The following is a 27,905-nucleotide window of genomic DNA, read 5'->3' as shown; positions in this document are numbered from 1 at the left end:
AATATCGCTATATCTCTATTAATGTAGTGGAGATTTGTGAGCTTACATAAATCATAGAAACTGTTTTGTTATTTTCAGTAAGCTTGCTCTTAGTAGTTTGGAGCACAAAACAGCATTGCATTCTTTTGATGGCAAGATAATACAGAAAACACAGACAGTTTGTTTTGATCATCACATATTTTATTGCATCATATTCACTTGGCTACATGATTCTCTAGTCGGGTTGGTAGCGCTCAGTTCTTCTGGACACCAGGGTAGCTGGCAAAGACGGTAGTCCAGTAATAAACCAAACGTGTTCTCAACATCTGCTTCACACTGCTGCTGTTCATCTTGTTGTTGATAACCAGGTACTGATGTCCACTGCTGGCAAACTCGGGCCAGGTCACAGGAACCTTGGACTCACCTTTGTTCGGGTCACTGTGAAGAGGAAGGATACACAGAAAGTAAGGAAAGTTAGAAATTACATATACGGTTATTATAGTTAAATAAGAAATGTGTAACTTGTAATAAAAGTAATCTTAAAGGAATGGTTCACCGTTCAAGTGAGATGAGTTTTTTTTTTAGAGAGTTTGCCTCACATTACTTGTTTACCAGTGAATACTTCTACAACAAAGATTTGAAGTAAAAAAATGTCTTAATGATGAAATAGTTTCTTTAAAAAGGGGGGTCTATTAAAATTTTTGGGCGAACTATTACTTTAACCGAAATCCTGTACTTTCATGTCCTAAAGCAACAAAAACTAAAATAAATAATATAATAATAAGCCAAAATAAAAATATATATAGAGCTTTTTTAAAAACATAACTAATAAATATATTCTATACACAGCTGAAATTAAAGTAAACACACAAAAAAATAGAATTATATAAAAATATATAAATATTGAATATATATATACTTATATTCAAAGTTGTTCCTACACATTAAAGTGGCATAGGATACAGTATTATAATAATGTAAGTATTTTTATCTTTTAATACCCAGTTTGAGCAAAATTGGTCCAGTAGGAAATCATGTATTTAGCGACGTCCCGGTGGCGAGGGAAGTAGCCCAGAGGAGTTGCGAAAGGCTTCCCAAACACATACTGAAGGTCATCAGCGTGATCGGCACCCATCCAGAGTGGGAAGACAGGTATGCGAGAGGGTTCATTGAACAGGTACGAGTAGGTTCGTCCAGATCTAATGGGGAAGAAAAGGTTTTTAAAGATATTGCTGCTCAGTTTTATTTTAGAGGTAAGTAAATAAGAAGATGAGATCAACTTACTTGGCATGGTCAGAGTGGAGGTACAGGGTTGCTTGGGTTGGCACCAGAAAAATGTAGTCTGTCTCCATGTCCACAACCGTTTTCTTAATGTCCGTATCACTAGGTTTGCTTCCCCAGTTGAAGGTGTACTCCTCATAAGTTGCGATTCCAGCATCAGGTCCTCTAGATTCAGACAGGGCAATTGAGAGAGTCCTGACCTCCTCCCTGTTTGAAATCAATAGCAATTTTGAAATTGTGACCATGAAGAAAATGTTTGTTATTTGTATGTTTAAAAAATAAAACAATACTTTTATTCAACAAAAATGCATACCATTGATCAGAATAGACTTATAATGCAGCTATATATTCAAAAATAACATCAAAAAATATTTTATCAATGGCAAACATTTGAAGAATAGTGTGTTTTGAAAATGGTTTTAAAAAATGGGCCAAAAAAAGAAGGCCTTCTAAAGAAAAGCAATGCATTTGTGCAAGATTTTTTTTTTTTAATATGTACCGTAATATCTAACTTCCACTAACTGTCATACACACATTCACTAAAGCATGGCATTCCAGCTTCAGAAGGCCTTTAGTAATTTTTATGATGGATGGATGCACTTTTTTGGGCTTCAAAATCTCAACCGCCATTCACTGCAATTATAAAGTGTAAGACATTTTTAAATAAAATTCTGAACATATTCATCTGAAAGAAAAGGTCACACTTAAGATGGCCTGAGGGTGAATAACGTTTTTGGCGAAGTATCCCCTTAAATGTTGTACTGTTGTTGTTGTTTTTTAAGTCGAAACATGTATTTGTTAAGTTTTTTCTTAAGTGCACTGCTTACAGACTGCGTAAATATACTGTGGCCAGAAAAATAGTCTGTATAGGTCTGCTATAATTTTTCGTGTTAATAGTACCCTAGCATATAGATGCTTTAACGCTAACACCATAAAGCCTTAAATTCAGATGATGTAGCACACTCACACAGGGGTGGACACCAGTGCGTTGTTGATAGAGGGGATGTCAAGGGTGGCAAAGATGTGGCCGTCCATGTCATTGAGTCCAGCGATGTAATCAATGTCAGCGGCATTCCCGAAAAGGGTTTCAGGCTCGTCGGGGAGGAAATCACCATCAATGACGGGCGACAGAGCCAGATTGTGTACAATGGGATCTAGAAAAGATGGTCAGATTTCATATTTCGACTTTGTATTGCATTTACTTACTAATTAAACTAAGGCAATAAAATGAGTTTCATTTCGTTTGGCTGAATTAAAATGTGAGCAGACTCATCTAATTAATTTAAATTAATTTAAATTTGTTGAACTATTGAGTTAAAAACATGTCAAGGGCTAAAAATGCACAAAATGCATAAAAATGCACTCCAGTAAATTTTCTTACGAGAAGCAGATGTACTGAACTTCACATTCCCAGCAAGAGTTACGGTCTTTGGATCTGTCCTCCTCAGACAGGCAGCCATCCCGCTATCAGTAGGACATCCTACCTTTTTTGCAATCTAAATGTGTACAAAAAAGAATTAAACCATATAGTTAGAAAGTCATATAGTTAAAAAAAATTGTAGGCGTAAACCAAGTTGTGGTATCTATACATTAATCATTGACTAACAAAAAAACATTGAAATGTCAGTCTGTGTGTGAAACAGAACAGATGACTTCACTAAGTAAACACTAGCAAGTGTAAGTTTGGGAATGAGAGTAAACAAATTACAAAGGATTTTGCGAACACTGTATATCAAATGGCAGTACTGTATGTATGTATTGTGGGATATTCATGAAGGTGAAGCTCACCTCCTCAGCGTACTGTCGTGGATTTCTGTTGACAGCCCAGGGACAGAGAGCAACACCACTCTGTGAGATAGCTCTGCGGATCAGGCCCTTGTTTTTAGGGGAAAGAATCTGTGCAAGATGGGACACAAAGAAATTAGAACCTTATTGTAATAAATGAAACCTTTTGCAAACCTGTTGCCTTCACATTTAGTGCGAAAACAACAAAGACTATAAAATAAAATGTAATTGGTTTTAATTTTTTCTTTATGCAGCACCTGGAAGTTGACGCTGGCTGCTCCTGCTGACTCCCCAAAAAGGGTGATGTTGTCTGGATTGCCACCAAAGTTCCTGATGTTTCTGTGTACCCAGGAGATAGCGGCGTGCTGATCCCACAGACCATAGTTTCCTGTCGAACAGGACATGCTCAGGTCATCATTCAAATACTACAATCAATCAGTTCATACATGAATACAGCTGGAACCAAAAGTTTGTATGGGGTCTCCATCCATCTCTCAGGGAAAGGTTCTCACAAAGTTATGAATTAAGATACTTAATTCAAAGTTATTTGATTGTTCATCATGTTCTCTGAATGTTAGGACATTCAGTGTTTTGAACATCAAGAGAACATTTATATATATTTATTGTGTGATGGAATTACTATGAAGCAGGAGAAAAACTTTCAGTGCAAGATTTTCCACAAAATGTAACACATAAAAAACTTAAACTATATTATCAGGCATTTAAATAATTTCCATCACCATATGTGCATTGTTTTGAACTTTAATTTTCTTATTTTTTCATGCTGGGAGGAAAAAAATAACCTTTTATTTTCATTCTCCTGAGAAATTGTGTTAGCTCACAAAACAAAGTTAAGAGTAAGAGTAAATTAAAATGTTTCTTAGGCCACAAAACCATTAAAATAAAATGTTTTCCCTTCATCTCATACTTTCTCCTAGTACTGTGTTTTTAGGCTCTGCTTATTTTACCGCATGTATTATATATAGGACTTTTAATCAAATGAAATATTTTACACAGTTTCTTACCAGGTGCGTCAGCATCTCCGCTGCTGAGGAATCCCATGGATCCGACACGGTAGTTGAATGTCACCACAATGACATTTCCTCTGTCTGCGATCTCCTGTCCGTCGTACAGATAGTTGTCCAAGAAGTTTGCACCCTGACCACCACCAAGCAGGAAGCCACCACCATAGATGAACACCATAACAGGGAGATTGGTAGACACTGCAAAGGAGAAGATGTCAAGCAACGCAGGATAAATTCAGTCATTTGATATCAGATTTGTAAATGAATTATTCTTAAAGGTCTAGTGCACAAATCAAACTCCAATATTCTCCCAACAAACACTGTCAAACAACATTGAAGCCAGTTGACTTCAGCTGTATAGATAAAACTTTTTTTTGTTCCTCAAAAGTTGATGACAGGATTGTTTTGTTTTTTTTGTGAATTATCCCTTTAATTTACTTTTCATATTATCTTGTGAATTAGAAGAAGTTGGCATTACCAGTGCTGCCCTGAGGAACCCAGATGTTGAGGTAGAGACAGTCTTCACTTCCCACGACATCAGTAGCGAGAAGATTGAGCTGCAAGCACCTTTTGCTGTAGTCGTTGGCTTTCAGAACACCTGTGCAGGTAAAGTCAGCAGCAGACATTGTCAATACACTCACTTATTTAAGCCCTAGCTGTGTCTGAAAACACTTAAACAGACAGGTCGCTCACCGTCCCAGCCTGGGTGAGGAACAGGTTTCTGTAATCTGCCAGGTGGAGCAGCGAAGGGGATTCCCTTGAACACGTCCATATAGCGGAAGAGTCCCACGCTGTGACTTTTTCCCTGTACCATCCCTCCCTCGGTTTGCACAGCTCCCAACTGCAACACATTCACAGTCCATTTTTGGTACAAATTCCATTACAGCATATTTAGCATTTTAGCCATGTTCTGCAAAAATTGTATCTCTTTTTGGTACTTTCAGTCACCAGGGCACCAGAGTTTTCTAATATACTTGCAACATTGCATAATGTATCACGGATATATCCTCTCATTATATAAAAAGGGTATAGAGAACTGCGTTGATCATAATGGAACTGAGTTTGTGATACCTTCAGGAGAGTGACAGCTTGTAGTGATAAAGTGAGTTTGCAAATGGGATATTTATTGAAACCAACAGTTAATTAATAAATGTTTTAAATGAAACTTCCTGAATTAATTAGCCATTCAAATTAATCAATTGAATGAATGATTCAGCGATAAAATGAGTGACTTACTGTCACCTACTGGCAGCAAAAGTGCCCCTATTATGGGTATTCATATTTTGGTTTTGTGAGTGCCCAAGAACAGGTTGACATGCATGCAATGTCAAAAAAACACTTTACTTGTCTTATAATATGCATATATTTTCCCCTAACTCACAAACGATTGATTGGTCAGATTAGTCTCATTTTAATTTCACCATGTCTGTAATGATAAAGCAGCAATTGTGAACGAAGTGCAGCTTTACTGGGGGAAACAGCTATTTTAATGCTCCAAAAGTGTGTCTAGTGGCAAAGAATGAATTTCCATTTTCATTCAGACAACGCCATAAGATCAACAAGCGGGCGGGCAATATGCTGATGTTTCATGTTGACGTCAGCATAAAAACGGCATGGGAATGCATATCAATGACAACGACTCATTTCAGTGATTCAAAGTCGACTCTTTCTTTTGAGAAACAATAAATTCATACGCGGTGCACTTTCCGATTTAAATCTTTCCAGGATGTTTTCATTCACTTAGAGCTTTGTTACACACTGCATGAAACTTCATTTTCAAAAATCCATAATAGAGGCACTTTAAATAATTAAATATTCCTATATTCGAATTTTATATTTAAAACATTAAACTACATTTTAATAAAAAAAAAAAAAAACAATTTACAAATCACCTCTAATCCTCATCAAATGTCTGACATTATTATTATCCTCATAATAATAAGCGCTCCTATATATATATATATATTATAAAAAACAATCGTAGAGCCCTGGAACTATGAAACTGTTAAATACAATGTTTTTTTTCTTCCCCCCACAAATACACATCAGTTATAAATCAATCTGAATCAATTCATATCCTGACTTACAGAAGCTGCATTTGCTGTGCCCAGGATGAGGGCAACAGAGATGAAAACTCCCAGCATCGCCATCCTCATCAGTCGCTGTAAGTGTGGCACTGAAGGCAGCTCTGCTGCTTTTATAAACAAACCAAATCATATCTCTTTTTCAAGGTGCGCCAAAGCCATATCTTTAAAGTACACAGCCCCTGTATTAATTTGACAACATATGTGCAGTTGTGTTAAACTCTCATGGAAAATTTGTGTGTGTGGGAGTAAAACACATTTTTCCATTACATAGAAGTATTTATGAATGGTAAAAATATTTGTGCCAAGACTTTTGTTAAAGCAGTTCTGAAGATATTAACTCAATCCACTAAAATTATTCTGATTGATTCATTTTCTAAAATATCTACTTTCTCTACAAACGTGCCTTGAAGTAGATGACTACAAATAAAGAATAATAATAATGCATTTAATAATAAAGCTGTAACATACAGTAAAACAGCAATATTGTGAAATATTATTATTTAAAGTGACAGCAAAGCTGAATTTTCATTACTCTAGTCTTCAGTATCACATGATCCTTCAGAAATCATTGTAATATGCTGATTTGCTACTTAAGACACTTTTCCCATTATTATCAATGTTGAAAATGTTTTACAAATATTATACAAAATAATGCGTCCTTGATTTTTTAATTATAAAAACATAACTTATCCCTTTTTAACAGTAGTAAATATATAAAAGCTTGTGTGTATGTACATATATATATATATATATATGTATGTATATATACATATATATATATATATATATACATATATATATATATATATATATATATATATACATATATATATATATATATATATATATATATATATATATATATATATATATATATATATATATATATATATATATATATATATGTATGTATATATATATATATATATGTATATATATATATATATATATATATATATATATATATGTATATATACATATATATATATATATATGTATAATATATATATATATATATATATGTATATATATATATATATATATATATATATACGTATATATATATACATATATATATATATATATGTATATATATATATATATATATATATATATATATATACATATATACATATATATATATATATATACATGTATATATATATACATATATATATATATATACACATGTATATATATATATATATATATATATATATATATATACACATGTATATATATATATATATATATATATATATATAACACATGTATATATATATATATAATATGTATATATATATATACACAGACATGTATATACTAACATGTATGTGTATATATATATATATATATATATATATATATATATATATATATATAATAATGCTGTTTTATAAAAATTAAAAAAATATTCAGTTTCCAAAATGTTTATTATCCAAACAGGATAATATTTTACATTAACATTAACACAGCGAATCCTTTATAAGTGCCACAGACAAAACTAACGGCGAGTTACAAATAATCTGCAATCTCAGTTTCCATTTCATTGTCGCTCCCATCAGAGGGCTTGTACTCTTCATCATCATCATCTTCTTCATCATCTTCATCCTCCTCCTCCACTTCATTGTTAACAGTTTTGGATTTAGTTCTTACAGGCTTTTTTGTGAATGAAGCTGCAACAGTAATAATAACAAAACAACAACAAATAAATGCAACATTTGCGATCATTATATTTAATAATATGCAACAATGCATTATGAATTTCATTTTACCTGGCCGGTTGGCTCGGACCTGGTGTTGGATCATTCCAGAGATGATATTCCTGAGCTCGTCGGCTGTATGAGGCACACACCAGCCATCCCTCTCATCACACACTTCCTCTTTCCCATCATTCTTATGGATGATATTCTTTATTCTAAAAAAAAAAGAGTGGAAAAGAAGAGCTGCAAAGTCAGGAAGAGTGGGACGATAGGTCGTATAGTGAAAAAATGAATATGAGGAGGCAAGTTCTTACTTTTCTACATCCAGATCACACAGCTGGTAAAACATCTGGCGGTATGGAGGAAGCATTCCCTCTCTGAAGACGTAGACAGAGTCCTGGAGAGAACATCCCACAAAATTAGTTTAACCCTAGAGACGTCAGCTGTTACTCAAGGCAAAATGCACGGTGATAAAACACTGAGGTAAATACCTTTAGTAAGTACTTGGCAGTGGCGGGTTTGGGTCCTGAAGAGGAAGCACTTTCCTGAGTGATGTCAGTCACACAAGCAGGTTGAGGAACTAAAGAAATCAAATATACGCCACTATGAACATCCTTTTGTTTTTTTGCAATTTACTATACAGGCATTTAAAAGTTTAGGGTTAGCAAGAACGCGCTAAATTAATCTAAAGTGACAATAGGGGACATTTAAAGTAGTAAGAACGGCTTCTTGAGCAGCAAATCAGCATTTTAGAATGATTTCTGAAGGACCAAGTCAAGAAATTCATCTTTGAGGAATAAATAACATATTTAAGTATAAATAACAGAGGTGCAACACTTTTTAAAAACGTACTGGCCCCAAACCTTTGAATGGTGAATTTCACAAGGATTCTAAAGGTCAGAGGGCGGGTGGCAACTAAATAAAGGAGATATGAATATTCACTTTAAGGGAATGTGGTGTGCCAGGACATTTGCATCTGTGTACCTGCCCTGTTGATACTGGTTGGGTGGCTGTAATGATAAGCACTTCTTTTGGGCTTCACTGGCATGTCATTGACACCAAATCCTAGCGAGACAGAAAAAAAAAAAACTGGAATTAGTTGTATTGTCAGTAACTACAGTATGTTTCCATCCAAAAATGTAAATGTTACTTATGCGCAAGACTTTAATATCACATAAAACATTTGCAAGTACTATTTCCATCCAATGCGTCAAAGGTTTTTATGCAATATTCCAAAATGCGCATAAAAATAGGTGATGGAAATTTAGTTATTCATACTCACATTGGGTTCTGTGAACTAATGGACAGTTCTTCATAGCAATAAGAAGTTAGTGTCCAGGAATAATTCACATTTAGGGTTGTTATGAATGTGTTTGTGATCGCTCACCGTGTTTCATTCCATAGCGGATCCTGAAGTCTAGAACCTGGTAGATTTTTGCTTCTGCAGTTTTTCGAGGATCGTATCCAAACCTGACCCACAAACTCCTCCACGGCCCTGTTAACTACACATAAAAATATATTTTCATGTAAGACTGGGAGATATCCCTTGTGTGTCCTTATTGACATATTTTCATTGTAGTTTTTTTATTTTATTTTTTCTGTGCAACCAGCAGTTGTTGCAATTTTAATATGTCATCCTCATTTCATTTCATAAATATTTTTCATCTGCACCATTTCCTCAGGATTTGCCTATGTATCAAATATTTTTTCTTATAGTTGTTCTGCTTCTGCTGAAAAAAAGGACAACTGATTTGAAATGATGTCATTATAATTGCGGGTGTTGTGCATATGAGAGTGCGATTTGTATGTATGTGGTAGTTTTTTTTTGGTTTTAAACTTGTTTTTGCTAATGGTTGAGATATCCAACACTATAATAATACTAATAACGATAATAAGAAAAGTATGGCTTAGTATGTAGTATATGCAAAATAAGAAAAAAATTATAAAGGTTTGTTATAAAGTAGTTCCAGGTGAATCCATATCAGTGAAAGAAGATATAAATAATAGAATATTTTTCGACACAGACATTTTTGTTCTCAAAGCATGCAAAATTGTGACATTTAAGCGATCTACAGTATCCATATACAATTTAAAGTATTGTATTTATAGTATATACACATGGAAATCTAGGACTGAATTAAATTGAAGCCTAGAATAGGTCACTAATCAAATAAACTTATCTGTGAAGATTTCATGCCAACCGTGGTACTAATGGCCGTCAATGAAGTCAGACACTTTCTGGCAACATAAAGGTGTAGTTACGTAATCTACTAGCAGGGGTTGATAGCCAAAACCAGCCAAACTTTAGACTTCAGTCCAAACCAACGGGTAGTCCACCCCAAACACACAGCTTTGGTTGAGCCAACGTTATTACAACAGGCCATACTAACAAACTGAGAAAAGCTGACAGTGCCACATGAAACCATTATGCAATAAGCTGGGATAGGAAACATCAAATTTAAGTCTAATAAACTTTCCTCTACTCACCATGTAGTACGCCATATACGGGAGGAGGTGCTTCATTTTCTCAGGGTGAATGTTAATGTTGGCCTTGACTGCATTGCGAGACCATATGGGCCTTTTCTCGAAAAGCTGCGGAGGCGAAATCAAATTAATCAGTATTTCCCAAATGAAATAGCTTCGGGACACAGGTGGGGTTAGGATAAGATAAAGATGCATTTTCCCATAACATTACACCATGTTTATCCAAAAGTTGCTCAAGACAGCTATTTTAAAATGCAGTTTATAGTTTTTATACTTTCACCTAGATGCTATGGTCCACTCCCACGAAGCATTGAGAAATATATAAACAAGTTTCCCTGCGCTCTCAGACTATATATAAAGACGACTGTTCAAACGTTTGTCACTAAGGTTTTTATGCATGTTTTTTTTAAATGTTTAGTGGAATATGAAATATTTTTATTTAAAATAAAAACATGCTTGTTCGTTTTACTAACCTGTCTGAGTTGCTGCTCTGCCTTTGCATCATTAGCATGGAGACAGACCTTCTTCCAGCTGGCCACTGCAGCTTCTAGAGGTTCTGATGGTATGGTCTTGTCATCAAAGTTGATAAAAATGGCATTGTTTGGACGGCGAGCTCGATTGGGAGCAATAAGATGATCTTTAAGGAGAACGGACTGCATTGCGGTCTCCCTGCTGTTTATTGGGAAGCCAAGAAATGCAATCAACAAAGTACCTAAGCACACATACGACTGAACTCAAACCTGAAATCATTTGCATTAGCGGCTAAATAACTTGTGTGAGAATTCAAGTCTTTCTCCAGCTTACCTGTGCAGTACATCTGGACGATAATAATAATCCACAGCCGTGTCCAGACGAGAGAAAATAGGAGGAGGGATGAAAAGAGGCACGGGATTGTCGTAGAATTCCTTCTTTTCGGGCTTGCGCAAAATTATTTTGTCGTACAAAGAAGCCTGGTTTCCATCTGGATCGACGTGAGTCGCTAGGTACTGGAAGTCAGCCATTCCTGAAGAATCGAAGGTGAGAGTGTGTGTTAAAGAGACAGCACACCAGTGAATGTGAACTTTTACGTAATTCCTAACCAGAATGACTTCCTTTGCAGGACTATTCGTTTAAAACCCCATGAAATCAAAACTTTGTGTTGAGTTGCAACAGTAAAAATGTTCATGTATAGTAAAATAATTAATAAATAAATACTTCTTTGTAATTATTTGTGAAATTTACCAGTAATTTCTGAGCAAAACTTTTTGAAATCATACATCAAAATGTAAAAATAATAATACAATTAGTTTATTTATTTTTTTAAATACTATTAGGTAGACATCTATACCTTGAAATTTATATGTGGTCCCAATAAGTCCCACTATCTCCATGCTGATTTGGGTTTCTGCACTGTTTCCTTTGCGTGTTCTGCGGCGCACTCTGAGCAGCAGGTTGGTGGAGGAGTAGCGGTTCCCATAAGCAGGATGGCAGAAAGGATCCTTCGGCCGAAAACGCAGTTCAAGTCTTTTAGAAGAATCTGCATAGGTCTGTTCGGAAAAATCTCAGGGTAAAATCACACATGTAAACATGTGTACATTGACATTTCTGTTTACAATTTAAGGTCGATGCAATTTTCTTTTAAAGATTTATTCAGATGGGAAGCATTCAATTAATTAAAATTGAAATATAGAAAAGATGAATATCTCACATAAACGCTGTTCTTGTAGACATTGTACTAAATAAAAAAGGTAAAAAAAAAAAGACTATACAAACATTTTATTTGCATTAATAATAATATTAATAAATATGTCTTGATCAGCTCATTAGAATAATTTGAAGGATCATCATTATTTTTTATTAAAAAGTTCAATATTAAAATGGTTAATCTTAATTACATGAAGTGAAACAAAAATACAATAAATGAATACACCTAAGTAACAAATTAAATTCATTGCATATTCTAAAACAAGAAAGTGATTTCACAAGAGCATAAATTACTTTACAATAATCTAATAAACAAATATTTGACTAAGCTCAACCACAAATCAACACTGTAACTGTTCCATGACAACAACAGTCTAACTGAACACATTCTTAACCGTGTATCTATTTAATTTAAAGCAGAATGTAACCACCTTTGACACTCCCTCTTCGCCTCCAATGCTTTTTAGCATTGTGTCCACATTGTTGACGACGGCCGGGTATTCAACACACACTAAACTAGTGTCAGGCAGGGCCAGTGTTGCTGTATTGCCTGACACAACAGCTGTATCCTGGCTTTCTCCCACATCTGTGCTTGACGAAGCCGGATTGCTTGTAATCACCGGGTCCATTTTAAAACGACTGTTGTTCTACGCCTATGCATGAGGAAAAAAACATCTTTTGAATTGCGTATTTCTTTGACAGAGTGCCTTGGTAAACAGCATGTACAAGAAGGTGTCCGCTTGTGAAAATCATCCGGGTGGAATTGCAGCTCAGGAGAAGGAACGTTCGTTCCGGGCCTGACACCTCACAGTGCGCATGCCCAGTAACCCACAGCAAGCATGGAGGACGTGAGCCGTTGAAGCTATTAATATAAAATCACCCTGGAATACCGAATAAAGTAAGTTTATGATGGTGCCACAGCTTTAGTGTCGTTGTGTTTTGGTAAAAAGCAACGTTGCTCTAATAAATCGTCCAGCAAACGAGGTTAATGACATTGTTGGACAGGACCCTCTCACTGGACAGTCGGAAGAGAAAAAAAACAATAATTTGTAGAAGATCGAAATACTTCTCTGTAAGAGAAAATTGTTGTGAGAAGCTGTAAACTATATATCAGTGCTTCGAAGTTAGAAATGAAAATGTGATTTAAAGTAGCACATGTTTTTGAAAGAGTTGATGCAATAAACAGAAATGTTGTAAACGCCACTGTAGTTGTCACATGTTTCTGTTTTGTTATTGTTAATTAAAGAAACACACACACATATGTATGCATGTGTGTGTATATACATTAGTCTATTACATTACATCGGATTAGCGACCACCTTGAAAGGCTTTTAACTAGCATGACAGTGTACTGTACTCATATGGATATATATGTGTGAATGTATATGTATGTAGTTTATAATATTTATCCTCTGTGCTTTTCCCTCAGAGAACGATGATACGCAGATCGAGAATCAGTGTTCGGCCCAATGTAAAGCCCGCAGGGCGAGTTCAGACCGGCTCTCGAGATGCATCTGTAGATAGTGTTCAGCCTCCCCAGGCTTCTGCTGACTCCACTCGATCTGAGGGGTCAGAGGTCACAGTTGATAAGTTGAACACTGACCCACCTGTAGCAAGTTCGGAGCTGTCCAATAAGGAAGTGTCTCAGAGCTGCTGTTCTAGTGACCAGTTGGAGACCACTAAACGTGAAGAGTGAGTGTGACACTTTCTGTTTAATAAACAGCTGACTACATTTAATTAGAGTCATTTTGTCTATTTATTATTTAGAATCATGCAGTTGGAATACAGACATCAGGAAAGGTTTTTTTTTTTTTTTTTTGTATTTACGTTTATTTTACGTTATGTTTACTTTTATGTTAATATTGCATAAATATGTAAAACAAAGTCACACCACAGGATAAAGGTTGCTTGAAGTTTACCACAAACTGCTTATGGTCTGTTCCTTAAAAAAATGTTTGGGAATATTATGTCATGCAAAAGATGTTGCCTATTTTATCACTGATTATTTGCTTCATAACAGGGATGCAGCAGCTAAAAGTTCTGATGCCCAGGATTCAGCAAGCACCTCTGCGACTTCTGGGCCTCAGAGGAGGAAACGTTTCACAGCTCTCCCCAACCTGGCCAAACCACGATCCTCTCCAGCCTCTTCTAGAACTCCTAAATCCCCGTCCAAGTCCCCTGTAAAACCAGTAACACCCAGTGAACCTGAAACCTCAACCCCCACTGCATCAGAGCAGTCTTCCCTTCAGATACCTGCACCTGTCCATAACCCCAGGCTTCCTGGAAGACGGAGACCTTCTGGAGGAGGCAGACAGGCTAAGGTTCAGTCCATGCCTGCAGCCCCACAGCAGGATGACCAAGAGATGCAAAAGGAAATGGGGTTGGGGGATTTTCCTGTGCCATTGACTGTCCAGCAAGGGGAGTCTCAACATCCCCTCGTTACTTTCCAACCTGATACCGTATTGGTTCATGAAAACCCTCCAGCTCTTCCTGCTGTGGAAGATGTGGTTGTACAACAGGAGAGTGATTCTGGGCTGTCTCCGGGACAGAACCAAATGGATCTCTTAAGAGAAAGACTTCATAAGCTTAAGACACCATCGAAGATCCTTAAGTCCTTGAAATCTCTGAACGACCCAGCAGACATAGTCAGGTTAGCTCAGGCACGGAAACTTCGGGAACTTCTTAAAAAAGAAATGAACAAACAAAAGGTCTGTATGTGTTTTATTTTAATTTGTTGTTTGAATTTGTATCTCAGTATTTAGGTGTGCTCTATTTTTTATGTCAGAAAAGCTGTCAACAAACACTGGCAACTAGTTCTGAATATTTAAAATCTGGATAAAGAATAAACCATAAAATCATACTCAAAAATAATCAAGTCATGTTTGGGTCTAGGCATGTTGCATGTGGGAATATTAAGATGTAGTAAATAATGTTATTTAAATAGAGGATCAAAGTCTCTTTTGTTCAAGAAAGCCTGCATTTATTTAATCAAAAATAAAAGTAATTTATTCCTGTGATTATAAGCTGAATTTTCATCAGCCATTACTTTAGTCTTCAATATGACATGATCCACTTATAATTATCAATGTTAAAATCAGTTACTTTATATTTTTTGGGATTTTTAAAAAAAAATCAGGATTCAATTAATAGAACATTTAAAAGAGTTTTAAAAGAATTTATTTAAAAATATATTTTAGTGACATTGTCACCTTTCTCTACTGTCACCTTTGAACAATTTAATGCTAAATGTATTATTTCTTTCAAAATGTAAGCAAAATATCAACAGTAGTGTATATTTTTTATTAAATAGAATCCTGATCATTTAATATTCTTGGTATAGATAAGTTTAGTCCCAGCTTAAATAGGATTTTAATTTAGTTTAATAAGTGCTGATGGATCATATATATATATATATATATATATATATATATATATATATATATATATATATATATATATATATATATATACTTTTTTTGTTGTTTTTTAATGAAATTCTGACCTTTCCATTAATGTATACATTTAGGAAGACAAGAAGAAACCCAAGATGGGAATCAAAGAACGCAAGGCACCCAAAGACCACACCAAAATGACCATGAGAGAGCTGATCTATTACCTGCCTGATTCCAACCCAATGAAGTATGTGCTGTTGCTAATTCTTTTATGTTTTAGAAGTGCATTTAGAAGTTTGCGATGCTGTGACAGTCTTTTATCACGACAGTCTTTTCCTATGCATTGAATTATATCAAGTTCTGTCTTGGTTTTCTGTACAGGTCGTTCACAGAAGAAGAGCAGAAATCATCAGAGACAGTATTAGATGACTATCCTACACCAACGTAAGCCTGATCACTCTTGTCTGTTACATTGATGCCACTATTAGATATAGTTATTTCGTTTATGGTTTAGAATTATGATTTTGTCTTCAGGTCTTCTAAGACTCCAGCTGCTCCAACAGTTCAGGAGACAGTTGTAGAAGATGTTGGTAATGAAGAAGACGAGGAAAGAATGGAAGAAACGCAGCCGGAAGAGGAAGAGCCTCTTCTGGTGCCCAGGGTGAAGGTAGCGGAGGACGGCTCTCTGATTATAGACGAGGAGAGGTCAGAGGCACTTTTTCCAGCTGTGCTGCCGAGAAATGTAGTACCTAGAGAATACCTAGAGAAGGTGAACTTCCACTATTAAACAGCTTTTATTTTGTTGTGTGTGTAGTTTAACAGTCCAGGTGTCAAGGGCAAAAGGACCCAATCCGGCAGAAGACCGAGATCCCATATTTGAACGTGGCTCTACCACCACCTACTCCAGCTTTAGAAAGGGCACCTACACTAAACCCTGGTCCAATGGAGGTCAGAAGTCAAGTCAAAATGCATCTCTTAATCCAAAGTGTGTTGCACATTTCATTTATGTGGGATTCTTTCTTTGACTATTCCAGAGACTGAAATGTTTTACTTGGCCATCAGCATGGTGGGAACAGACTTCTCCATGATTGGTCAGCTGTTTCCACACCGTGGTCGAATAGAGATTAAGGTGCTCACAATATCTTTGTGTTTTGTGCTCTAAACAATCACGCTTGATATAGCACTTGATTTCGTTATCTACACTTTTGTTTAAAACTTTGGATTTTGTAAAAAAAAAAAAAAAAAAAAAGTTTATGTTTTTGAATTAAGTATCTTATGCTAAATTTAATATATATATATATATATATATATATATATATATATATATATATATATATATATATATATATATATATATATATATATATATTTCTGTGATGATACGCTGAATTTCCAGCATCATTACTTTCAGTCTTCAGTATCACATGTTGATCCTTCAGAAATGATTCAAATATGCTAATTTGTTGGTGCAAAATAAAAGCTCACCGTATTATCGTCTTCTTTTTTTGTCTTTTTATTTCTCTAGAACAAGTTCAAGAAAGAGGAAAGAAATAACTCATGGAGAATAGATAAAGCTTTCAGTAAGTGACCTTTTACATCTTTCATTTTTACAAATGAAATTGGCTCCTTATTAAATTATGTTTGAAGAGATTTGGTTGAAAATGAATTAAACTGATGTATGTTTTCAGAGGAGAAACGGCGTTTGGATCTAGATTTCTTCAAAAAATTAATGGAGCAGATCTTAAAAAAGGAGGAAAATAAGAAAAACAAAAACAAAGAGCTTGTCAAGTTGGCTAAAGCACAGAGGAGAGTCCAAAGGAATGTGAGAGGTCAGTTTTTTTTTAAGTCGAGTTTGTCCACATGTTTATGATTCAGATTTTTGAGCAAATTCTCATGGACAACTGCACTATTTTCTGATGCAGCAGCTAAAAGGAAGGAAATGGAGTCTTCATCAGATTCGGACAGCGATGTGGTGGCTGGAGAAAAGGAGAATGAGGACCTCTCAAATGATGGAGGAAGTGATACCACTCCAAAGAAACGCAGAAGAAGAGGGACGACGAATACTCCAGACAGGAGAATCAAGAGGACAAATGGAGAGGGTATGCAAGGAACAACAGTCTTGTAAAAGTTGAGATGAATAAAAAATCACAGCCTATGCCTAATGAAACTTTGCTATGTTTTATTGAAATTTTATTATTATTATTATTATTATTATTTATTTCACTTTTGTAGCTGAAATAGATAAAGCTGAGGACTATGAAAATCTTACTTCTGATGGCCATTCACAAGATGACAGGTATGAATTAATCCAAGGTTCTCACTTTATTTAATCTAAAGGTGCATTTAAATGTACACTACTTTTCAAACTTTTTGGGTTGATTATATTTTTTATGTCTTTGAAAGAAGTCTCTTTCATGATCATCTAAGCTATTTTCTAAAAATACAGAAAAACAATATTGTGAAATATTATTTCACAATATTATGTTTTAATATATTTTAAAATTGCATGGATCTACACTGAGTTTTCGTTGGCAAAATAATGTTTTTATTATTGTCGCTGTTTTGTGAAAACCATGATTCATTGTCTTTAATTTTAAAAAAAGGAGAATAACGTAGAATATTATTAGATTTGGGGGCTGAAAATGAAACTTTTTCCAGTAGATACAATAGTCCTGCTATTAAACCGGCTCAGCTGAAAGGTCGACCTCAGAGACCTGTCCCAGACCTCAGCTGCAGATGGGGGAACAGGCGCCCTGTGCACAAAGGCAAAGAGAACGGGACCTCAGCTGGTGAGCAGAGTACAATGGACAAGTCCCCCAAGGTGACGTTTTCTCTTTAATGCGATAGTTTTATGTGTATAAGTGTATTACTTTACAAAGTAAGTTTTATCTAACAATTTGTATCAATTTGCTCTTTTGCAGGTGCCTATAAAAGAGAAGAAGCAGTCTGCAGTTCTCCTTGAATTGGACGATTTAGAGGAAGAACCTGACCTGAGTGCTGTACAAGAACAGATATTCAATAAACCAACCAGGTAAGTGTAAGTGGGTAGTGATTTTATTTTTAATTAATGTTTGTTTTAGTTTGAACAATTTTATGGATTTTTAAAAATTTATTTAAACAATTATTTAAACAATTTATTTTTAGTTTTAGTAATATCTGCACTTTAACTGAAACTCTGCTTTGCCTTTGTTTTTTATTTGATGACTAATATTTTATTTTGTTGCAGCTTTACTTCTATTGCCATACTTTATTTTAAATAGTTTTAAATGCAATGCAGATTCAATTGAGAATAGATCCAGAATTATGTGATAAGTATGATTGATGTTTGAATTCATTTATTTTTCTTTTTGATGATTGTTATCTTTTTGGCATTATTCTGTGATTTTGGATTTGGCTGCCATGCAAATGATCATTTCTCATTTATTTAGGTCAGGAAGGATCCCTAAGCTCTCTCAGCATGTAATACAGGCAGCGGCAGAGGATGATGAGGAAGAGCTCTCTGATCTTCCTGTGTCTTCCAACGTTCGTGGTCAGGACGCTAAGGCACCTGGCCGTAGAGCTAAGTTAAAACCAGGTCCCAGGTTGAAACAGGGCATGCCTAGGAGGGGAAAATCTAGACTGGTGACCTTACTGGCCTCTGGAACTGAAGACGGGGATGAGGAGGAGGAAGAAGAGAAATTAGAAGAGTCTGTCCTGAGCCAGGAAGACTTTCCTTCAAATCCTGAAGAGGAAAACCAGGCTTTTGTGCCATTCAGTCTACGGCCTCTACCTCCTGTTAATTCAGAAGTGGTAGAAACCATGGAAGAGGTATGTTCATGTATTATCATAACAGAAAGGACACTAGTGGGACCACCTTTATCACATATTGTTGCCATCAGTGTGCTTGTTGTTTTTTTTTAAAAAGTGAGTTTATTTTTGTTTTGCCGCATATCATGTCATATAACCTCACCACCTTTCATTGTTCGTTCCTCTTTTTCGTGATTCATTCACATTGTCTGCCAGTTGGACATTTCTGTGAATGTGCCTGATATCTTGGGTGCATCCCAGAATGCTATGTCCTGTGATCATTCCACGGTGCCTGCTGGCCCTGTCCCTTGTGAACATCAGTTGGACCTTCTTGTTGTAAGTCTCACCAACATCATCTCTGTCCCTTGTCACATCTGACGCGTCCTCTGTTTACTCATTGGTAGTTCTGCAGTGTATCATGAATGCACATGCATTTTCTTTGTCTTGTAATCTGCAGTGAAATTGAATTTAGTCTCTACACTTTGGAATTGTAATGTTTTTGCAGTTGGTACTAATCTGTGTTTGATTTGTTTTGAAGGATGTCATAGAGTTTCTTGACCCAGACCACATGGAGGGTAAGATAAAACTCCCTCAAACTTTCATAAAAACTGACAAGATGTAAGAGAACTGCCACTGAGAGAACTTTTTATATGGATTAACCATGTATATGTGTCTATTTAATATATGTAGTCAAAAAGGTCTCCAGTATTCATTGAAATTTTATATTCCAACATTGAATTGGGCAAAAATACACAGATGGAAGGCAGTTTTCTATAAAAAAACCAAAAATTAAATAAATAAAATAATAATAATTTAATTACCATTTTCATAATTTGTAATAATAAAATTGTTAATAATAATAATAATAATATATGTTTGGATTTGAGAAAATATTTATTTATGATAATTGTGTTTCATTTAAATTAATTTTAATGTTCAAATTATGAAAAAATACATTGATAGAAGACTGTTACATTATTATTTTAATTAATAAATAGTGTTGGTCCTACACTATATTACACTAGATAATAATAAATAAATGTATAATGTGTGTATATCTTTTAAGAATATTTTCTGATTTATATTTTGCTTATATCACCCACCACTTTATGTCTACATCTATCTTTCAGTATGTAAAGAGATCAACAATGAAGCCGCTCAGACTCTTTTGACTATCGGGAACTCGGCTCAGATGATCCAGACATCAGAAATGCCCTGTACAAGTAAGAATAACTTTATAGTTCAACCCTCCAATTTCCTTCGGTTAGGGTTAGGGGTAGCTTCCTCCTTCAAATCCAATCAAGATGATTGATTGATCAAAATCTTTTTCAGGTGGAAACGATATTGTTGAACAGTCAAGCATTGTACATGAAGAGGTCATCCATGAGGAAGTCATCACAGAAACAGCCATCATGTCCTCTTCTTTTGTAAGCTGCGATTCAGAGACAAAAGGTGAATTTTTGAGCTGTGAAACTCCTATTCCAGAGCCCCCCGCTGAAGAAACCCCCACCCAGAAAGAAGAACCAATCAAATCGCAGACAACTGATGCTCATCTGGCTCCCATTCAACACGAGTCACAGGTTCCACCAAGCAAAAGAGGTCGATTCTCCAAGCCCAAGCCCAATATTGGTCAAAGTTTCAGAACCAGACAAGCTCCACAGCAACAGATCTCTTCAGAACTTGTCACAGGATCTTTGGGGATCTCTAAGGGTCCATCTTCCACAGAACAGGATAAAAATGCAATGCAAGAAGACTGTGTTCTTGTGGATCGTCTGCCAGACTCCTCTACCATCCACCCTGAGATACTACAGCCAGATACATCATCTGAAAGACTGATTAAAGAAGATAACGGATCTGTATCATCTCTGAAGAGAAAGAATGGTGATGATATAATCACAGAAGAAAATATAAAAGAACAAGGAGAGAGATCAGAACCACAGCTGACTAAAAGGTATTAAAATTGGTATAGGGCCCATTTGTTTAGTTTTTCTCTCATAATGTTAGTCAGTGTTTCATCTTTTTTTTAAATGAACTTTTTTTAAATGAATAAATATCGTTTACATATTAATGGTTCCTTGAATATCTAAACCCAACGCCTTCAACGGCAATGATTTAGTATTTGTCTAAACAATGTCTGTATGTTGTTGTTCAGTGTGAAGGATATTCAGACCTCGTCAGCTGAGCCCTCTAAACCTGTCAGGAGGTACCGCGGACCCAAACCTAAACCAAACCTGGCTCAGACATCCAGACGCTCACTGACACAAAGCAGTGAAACGTCATCCACACTAGGTAACAACCACAGTTATGTTTTTAAATATTATTTTAATATTTATATATTATATATATATATTATATATATATATATATATATATATATATATATATATATATATATATATATATATATATATATATATATATATATATATATATATATTTGTATATATATATATATATAGTTGATTTAGTTGAAATGGGATTCATTGATGCAACAAAAACAACATTTAATTATGAAACATATAGGATTAAAAAATATTTAAGAAAATGTTACTTTTTTATTTATACTATTGTTCAAATAATTTAAAAAAGCATTTAATAAAATGTTTATTTTTAAATTAATTTATTATTGTAATATTATTTTTGTTTAATTTATATGCTTGTTTAAATATTAATACTCATAATAGTAATCACAACAATAATAACAATTTCAATCTGAAAATGTAAAACTTTTAAGTCTGCGTTAGTCCTTGTATAAATTATTTTTTTCCGTATTTTAAAATGTTTGTTATCATCCAGTCTTCAAAGAATTTTGTGTAATATTGTGTGTAACTGTGCTTTATTGTCAACGTATAAGTTAATCATTTATCAAACTCATTTAAGACAGAATCAAATATGTTTTTCTTGCAGTATTAAATGAGAAGTCATCTGCTGCTCAGCCTTCCATGATCACTAAAAGTCCTGAAGATGATGCTGTAGTTACCACAGAACTTGATGCATCCAAAAGTACAGCTCACCAAGAGGGGGCATCGAGCATTGACTCAGCAGAGGTAAAATATCTGTTAAACTTGTGTTAAATGCATTTTTTTAATGCTCAATAGGTGGAATTATTGCAATAAATAATAAATGTTTTATGTAATGTCTCTGTAATTCAGACGGTTAAAGATGTCACCCCGCCTGTTGTCTCTGAAACCGCGTCGAGTCAGAAAACTCTGGTCATGCTGGATGAGAACATTACAGTTAATCCCGAGGAATTTTGTGAAGGCAACTCTGTGAATCATCCTGAATGTGAATCAGAAGACATGTGTCTGACGCCTGAGGAACCTGTTTTTATACTGTCTCTCACAGAAATCCCACCCACTTTAGATGAGAAGGTGGGGTTTCAGACAGAGCTCCTCCCACCTGCAGCAACGCCTGAGTCACATTCTCATGGTCAAAGGTGCCTTTGCTTTAAACTCTTATCTGATGCCATAAACACTTGGAGAGAGCTAAATAAACATTAGTAGAACGTTATAAGAATGGTTTGGCCTGTTGAGAATTTGTTATCCAAATAAATGCAGTTTTAAGTCTTACTAGCAAATGTTTCCATTTTCTACCCGTTGCGCTTGATTATATTTCCCCATTCCTCTTAATTTCAGTGCTAGTGAGAGCAGGGAGGTATCTCACCTTCTGATCACAGATGCTTTAGTTCCTGTGTCAGAGGATGAGGGAAAGAAAAGTGAACAGGGAGACGGGGGCAAATCAAGGAAAGGAGAATTGAAACTCAAGATGGCAACCTTTTCGGGGGTAAAACATGCGTCTTGACTTTAAGCATCATAAATGCTTGATTGAATTCTGACATGTGACTAATAATGAGATCATTTCCTTTCTAGATTACCAAAAATGAGAGTCAGGCAGAACATCACGGTGAGAACATTTCCAGCCCGTTTTTAACAGATGTCAAATCTGTACCATATATGCTCATTTTTAATGCATCGCACTACCTATAACCCAGTTTCTTTATGTGTTCGTAGAGGAAAGATTGGAAAGCCTTGGGGCAGAGGGGACTGATGATGAGAAAAGAAAAATACCTGAGAGAACCAGGAGAGGTAAGGGAGCACTCAAAGGTTTTTTTATCAGTAAGTTTTACGTTTTCAAAATGAGTCTCTTATGCACATTAAGTACAGTAAAAATGCACTATTTTAAAATATGATTTATAATTTACAATAACTGTTATCTATTTTAATTTCATATATTCTTGTGATGCAAAGTTGAATTTTCAGCATCATTACTCCAGTCTTCAGTGTCCTTTAGAAATCATACTAATATAGCATTTCAGATTATTACCGATACAGTTGTCTTGTTGTGTGTGGAGTTCAGAAGAAAAGCATTTTACAAAGAATGTTTTGTAACTTAAAGCGTGTTTTTGATTTAACACACTTTCTTCTGTTTAGCAAAACTGCAAGTTAAACCCATCCCCCTTTCACGGAGGAGCGTTCGAGACAGTGATGCTAAAGAGGACACAGCAGTCTCTAAACAGACTACCTCATTACCAATTTCAATACGAGAGACGAAATCAGTGCCGGAGCAAACTTTACCCGCTGCCATTTCATCAACGGGCGACTCGATATCAGCCACCATCTCTGACATCTCTACAGACCTTTCTGTGACTAGCGATAATACTCCTTCACCTCTCTCTGGAGAGTCTGTCCAGGAGGGTTCCTCCCAGGGCATCATGGGAAAAGTGGACCTCTCAGGCAAAGAGACAGTTGGGTTGGCTAGCGGATCGGACTCGAAAGGTGTCAGTCAAATCGCTCCTATTGCCACGAGTGGACCGCTTACAAGGTGGGTGGCTCTACATTTTGTGTTTAAAGCTAAATGTGATTCTTTAGAGAAAATAACTCGGACCTGCATCTTGGAAAAAAAAAAATCCTTCTAAAAAGGCTTAATGTCACCAAATTTTAGTGCACACTCTCCAAAGAGCGTATTGGCTTTGATATTAGATGTTATGATCCATTTTTGTTCATTTGGATGTTTTCCAATAGACCTGGCAGAAGACCCAAAGGGTTCCTGTCCTTCATTTCATCTAAGAGCACACAAGGGCCCCCAGCGGCTCATCGAGGGGCCAAACCAGGCCCCCCAAAACCAGCAGTCAACACCGCACGTCCTGAGAGAAAACGTATAGCAGCTGGTCCTGTTACCACCGCAACCAACTCTGAAGTAAAGCAACCCTCACCGACCCCTGCTTCCAGCACTGCGTCTGTCGTCCAGGTATCAAACGGTCAGACATTTCAGTACTTTTGTGGTCACTTTCTATATTTGTAATAATAAAACTGGATTTGATCTTTCTCTACTCAGCAGAACTCAGAAGAAGAACCCACAAGTGTCTCCAAGTACTTCTTCAGTGACATCTTTACTGAGGTTGATGAACTAGAAGACATGGATTAAGGCCAGTGGTTGGAATAACGAACCAGTCACAACTAAACAGAAATTCAATTCGACATAAGTCGGGTGTATAGACGTGTGAATATTTGCAGTTTTTCCCAGGACACTTTTATCAAGAAGAACCACACCTGAAGAGATGCAGCGAAAACGTACCTCAGTAACAGTTGACATAATGTCTTTTATGTTATTATAATTTTATTTAAGGATAAATAAGTATTAATTCAGTTGTTTTTGATACTGTTTTATTCTTTTCTTATGTAAAGTTGTATTATACTTAGTCTGATCTGAGCCTAACTGATTATTTTTGTTGTTGTTCTCTACCTTGTGCATTTTATTTTTCAGTTATGAATAAGAAACATGTTTATTTCTCTTTAAGGCCTTGCTAATTCATAAAACAACATTTTTGTATGCTTTTTTGAAAGCGACTTCTTCCTAATTTATTTTTTAAAGAGCAGCTTTGAAACAAACCTCCATTTTAAATAAGCACGGTCTGTGTGGCTCAATGCTGTCTGTGTGTTGTATTTTAGCCTTACTCCGCATTATTTGTAGCATTTTTATATTCAGCTTTTAGTCGCAAAGGTAAATCTTTGTTTTATGTTAGTGTTATGCTGTTCATATGTTTTTCATATTTGTATGCAAATGTTTCTCTTGTATGTATCTGTAAATATGTTAATAAAAATGTTGTAAAAGTTGCATTTTAAACAATTTTCATGTCTGAATATGAGAAATAATTTAAATTTAGAAATTACAAATTTGATAATTATATTCATAAAATAAAAATAGTCTCATTAATAGTCTCGTTTATTTTGAAGCTACCTTGTGAATGAATAGCATGCTTTAATTGTGCAGAAATATTACTTGGAATTAAAGGGATGGTTCACCTAAAAAATGACAACGCTGTCATTAATTACTCACCCTCTTGTTTATAAGCAGAAAAATGCACATTGACTACACACATTAACTATTTTAATTTTGTTTTCACCATTACCAACTTTTTAAGCATTTCTGTCTATGCAGGGAGAGCTCTTAGATTTAAAAAAAAATACTTTAATGTGTGTTTCGACGATGAGCGATGATCTTAACGTTACAGGTTTGGAACGACATGAGGGAAACATAATGTAATGTCACAATATTTATTTTTGAGGAACGGCCCCTTTAAATGTAACACGTAACGGACTTTCTTTTTGGTTTAAAGCAAACGGAGTTAATAGTCTTCTATTTCGATTTGTAACTTTGTGTTTTAAATGTAATTGTATAATTAAAGTTTCTGTGTGTCATCTTTAAGCGCGAAGCCTCTCGTTTACGTCATTAACACGTGGTTCCTGTTACTTTTGTCAGCGCAGATCAGAAAGGGCCGTATTTACAGCGTGAGGATTTTTTTTTTTTTTTTAATGAGATTACTTGTTTCGATTTGTAGATGTCAGTTGTTAATCCGCATAATTATTAGAATCAACATATAATAAGGTTTAAGTTGCAGATGTTTCCAACGATCCGATTTCCTCGCTAAAATATGGATACGTCCGAAGGGGTGATTCGTTTAATAAACCGATAACGTTATGCGCGCCCTTGCGGAATCAAACCTTTTGCGCGATGGGATAACACTGAACAGCCTGCCGAAGTTATGTTCACTAAATCACAATAATGGTGGCGCTGTTTCGGCGAGCGTTCAAAACTTCAAGCGCCACCCATACCACGAACTCGGGGGAAAAACACACCCTATTTATCCATAGTTGCTGCAACATGTCCACTAGGATTTTATACTAATGGCGCTTTTATTATCAGACATATTTAAGCATTCGGGACGGGGTCCGTGCTTGTTTTAACGCTTTGGTTGGTCGCTTGAGTTGTGATTTTTAACCCACAGCAGTCATGTTCTGCAGAAACCAAACTTCCAGAGCCACCGTGGCCCGTGGATCCGCGATGGAGATGGAGGTGAAGAGAGGCCGGTTCCGCCTGAGCGTGCTAGAGGATTCCGCACAGGTGAGCAGCCGCAGCGACACACCTGCGCAGGCGCACATCCGCCACAACGCTGCTGAAAAAGATGCTCTCCATTGTTCAGCATTGCTCATTCATATCCCACGAGACCGAGGGGAGTTAGTTGTCGGCTGTGATTTGTATATATGTGAACTTTTGCAACGGTTCTCTCTCTTTAAATTGCTTTAAAAGAAGTGAAATATTACAAAGGAGACGATGGTTATATTATGAACATGGGTGAACCAACTTTTCATTAGGTTTCCATTCAGTCTAGTGGCCGTTGTATTGTGTTTTTGAGATGAAAATTTATTGTCAAGTTATGTAATCATTTATTGCATGATCTCTGTGGAGATCAGACCGCATTACGTCACATCGTTTGAAATATATCATGTATTACTGATATTGTTCTGCACTCGGTATGCGTCCAGTTTGCAAAGCATACAGTTTTAATAATAATAATTTTAAAAAGAAGCGGCCATTCTGTTGCAACACTTGTATATTTAAAGTTTAAAGTGATTTGTAGACAAATTAGAGCAATGAAACTTTCTTACCATTACATCTAAGATCTTTTATGACTAGACAATGGCATTGACTGTTTTACAAGGCAGTTTTTCTTCCTGGCAGGATTTTAGAGTTGCGAAAATGAGCCAATTTGACGTCTTTATGTATTAGAAACAGACAAAAGCCTGTTTGAAATCGTTCTCAGACATGCCCCCGAGGGAATATCGAGTCAATAGACAATGCTCGCTGTCATCCTCGCAAGCCCCAGCATGCTTTAACCTACTATTAGTGAGGGACTAATAGTTTATAGCGCGCGTCCTATTCTTTGGAAGTGTGCCGAGATCAATCTTCAGCGAGTGCTTTTGTTTAGTTGAACATTTATAGATACAGCCCAGCATTCATTCACTGGCTCTCATGTCAGTCTAAACCTTTATTTAACCTCGCGCCACACAAAAGGAAATGTCTAACGAATATTTTGGGCTGTTCTGTCAATAATGAATGTGAATAAGTGAATGACGAAAGGCGTCATAAAAGCAGTCGGGTTATTGACTTGTTCAATATATTTCTTTTTTTTTCTTTCTTTAATTGCATGTAATTTGTAATGCGTTATAAATAATGCATCACAATTGACGCGTTTACACTGAAATCGTCCAAGAAATGTCACGTTTAAAAAATAAAAGATGAATTGTTCCCAAATCAAAGTACACAGCTGCACAAACTATTTATGAACCCAAACATTATCAGTTGACAGTCCGAGTCAGCTCTTAAACGGTCCACATTATCTGATCTTTTGGTTAGATTCTT

General features: G+C 35.6%; 4 protein-coding genes and 1 long non-coding RNA gene across 11 annotated transcripts in view; 3 read left to right on the top strand and 2 right to left on the bottom strand.

Annotated features, from left to right (window-relative positions):
- Positions 1-166: 166 nt before the first annotated feature.
- LOC122326353 (bile salt-activated lipase-like) lies at positions 167-6,253 on the bottom strand. The gene is made up of 11 exons (XM_043221176.1): positions 6,158-6,253; positions 4,764-4,911; positions 4,549-4,668; positions 4,071-4,268; positions 3,303-3,433; positions 3,049-3,156; positions 2,642-2,756; positions 2,228-2,414; positions 1,264-1,467; positions 981-1,178; positions 167-417 (listed from the first exon to the last, which is right to left on the bottom strand). Exons 1-11 carry the CDS (start codon positions 6,224-6,226, stop codon positions 234-236), a joined length of 1,662 nt encoding a protein of 553 aa, XP_043077111.1. The 5' UTR covers positions 6,227-6,253; the 3' UTR covers positions 167-233.
- On the top strand, positions 4,189-10,991 carry LOC122326355. Of its 2 annotated transcripts, none has more exons than XR_006247471.1 (4): positions 4,189-4,327; positions 4,533-4,676; positions 6,160-6,234; positions 10,853-10,991. It is a non-coding gene; the product is annotated as an uncharacterized LOC122326355 (long non-coding RNA). The 2 variants fall into 2 exon arrangements; XR_006247470.1 differs by lacking the exon at positions 10,853-10,991 and adding an exon at positions 9,265-9,395.
- On the bottom strand, positions 7,611-12,807 carry gtf3c5 (general transcription factor IIIC, polypeptide 5). Its single transcript, XM_043221177.1, has 11 exons — positions 12,459-12,807; positions 11,672-11,870; positions 11,149-11,347; positions 10,818-11,016; positions 10,348-10,452; positions 9,248-9,362; positions 8,845-8,925; positions 8,352-8,440; positions 8,175-8,257; positions 7,933-8,075; positions 7,611-7,833 (listed from the first exon to the last, which is right to left on the bottom strand). The coding sequence occupies exons 1-11, from the start codon at positions 12,654-12,656 to the stop codon at positions 7,673-7,675; spliced, it is 1,572 nt and encodes a 523-aa protein (XP_043077112.1). The 5' UTR covers positions 12,657-12,807; the 3' UTR covers positions 7,611-7,672.
- On the top strand, positions 12,790-25,333 carry zgc:162472 (uncharacterized protein LOC553495 homolog). 5 transcript variants are annotated; one of them, XM_043221171.1, is made up of 28 exons: positions 12,790-12,925; positions 13,457-13,719; positions 14,048-14,735; positions 15,554-15,666; positions 15,801-15,863; positions 15,954-16,124; positions 16,234-16,367; positions 16,454-16,548; positions 16,945-16,999; positions 17,108-17,248; positions 17,345-17,518; positions 17,652-17,715; positions 18,078-18,240; positions 18,341-18,450; positions 18,848-19,226; positions 19,422-19,541; positions 19,744-19,780; positions 20,336-20,428; positions 20,538-21,156; positions 21,358-21,494; positions 22,113-22,252; positions 22,358-22,641; positions 22,841-22,988; positions 23,075-23,108; positions 23,216-23,290; positions 23,636-24,026; positions 24,227-24,452; positions 24,540-25,333. In XM_043221171.1, the coding sequence occupies exons 2-28, from the start codon at positions 13,463-13,465 to the stop codon at positions 24,627-24,629; spliced, it is 5,001 nt and encodes a 1,666-aa protein (XP_043077106.1). In that variant the 5' UTR covers positions 12,790-12,925; positions 13,457-13,462; the 3' UTR covers positions 24,630-25,333. The 5 variants fall into 5 exon arrangements, with proteins under 5 accessions (XP_043077106.1, XP_043077107.1, XP_043077105.1 ...); XM_043221172.1 differs by having other exon boundaries at positions 17,342-17,518; positions 24,543-25,333; XM_043221170.1 differs by having other exon boundaries at positions 17,342-17,518.
- Positions 25,334-25,962: 629 nt separating this feature from the next.
- The window catches only part of rtknb (rhotekin b), a 23,795-nt gene continuing 21,852 nt past the window's right edge, over positions 25,963-27,905 (top strand). Inside the window, exons 1-2 of one of the 2 annotated variants that reach the window (XM_043221939.1) lie at positions 25,963-25,993; positions 26,507-26,606. In XM_043221939.1, coding sequence (XP_043077874.1) covers positions 26,547-26,606 — 60 coding nt within the window. In that variant the 5' untranslated portion in view covers positions 25,963-25,993; positions 26,507-26,546. Of the gene's footprint in view, positions 25,994-26,207; positions 26,607-27,905 lie in introns of those variants that run through there. The other variant, XM_043221938.1, reaches the window with a different exon arrangement.

Source organism: Puntigrus tetrazona, chromosome 21, assembly GCF_018831695.1.
Source record: "Puntigrus tetrazona isolate hp1 chromosome 21, ASM1883169v1, whole genome shotgun sequence".
Classification (NCBI taxonomy): domain Eukaryota; kingdom Metazoa; phylum Chordata; class Actinopteri; order Cypriniformes; family Cyprinidae; genus Puntigrus; species Puntigrus tetrazona.
This window is presented reverse-complemented; position numbering and strand designations above follow the sequence as displayed.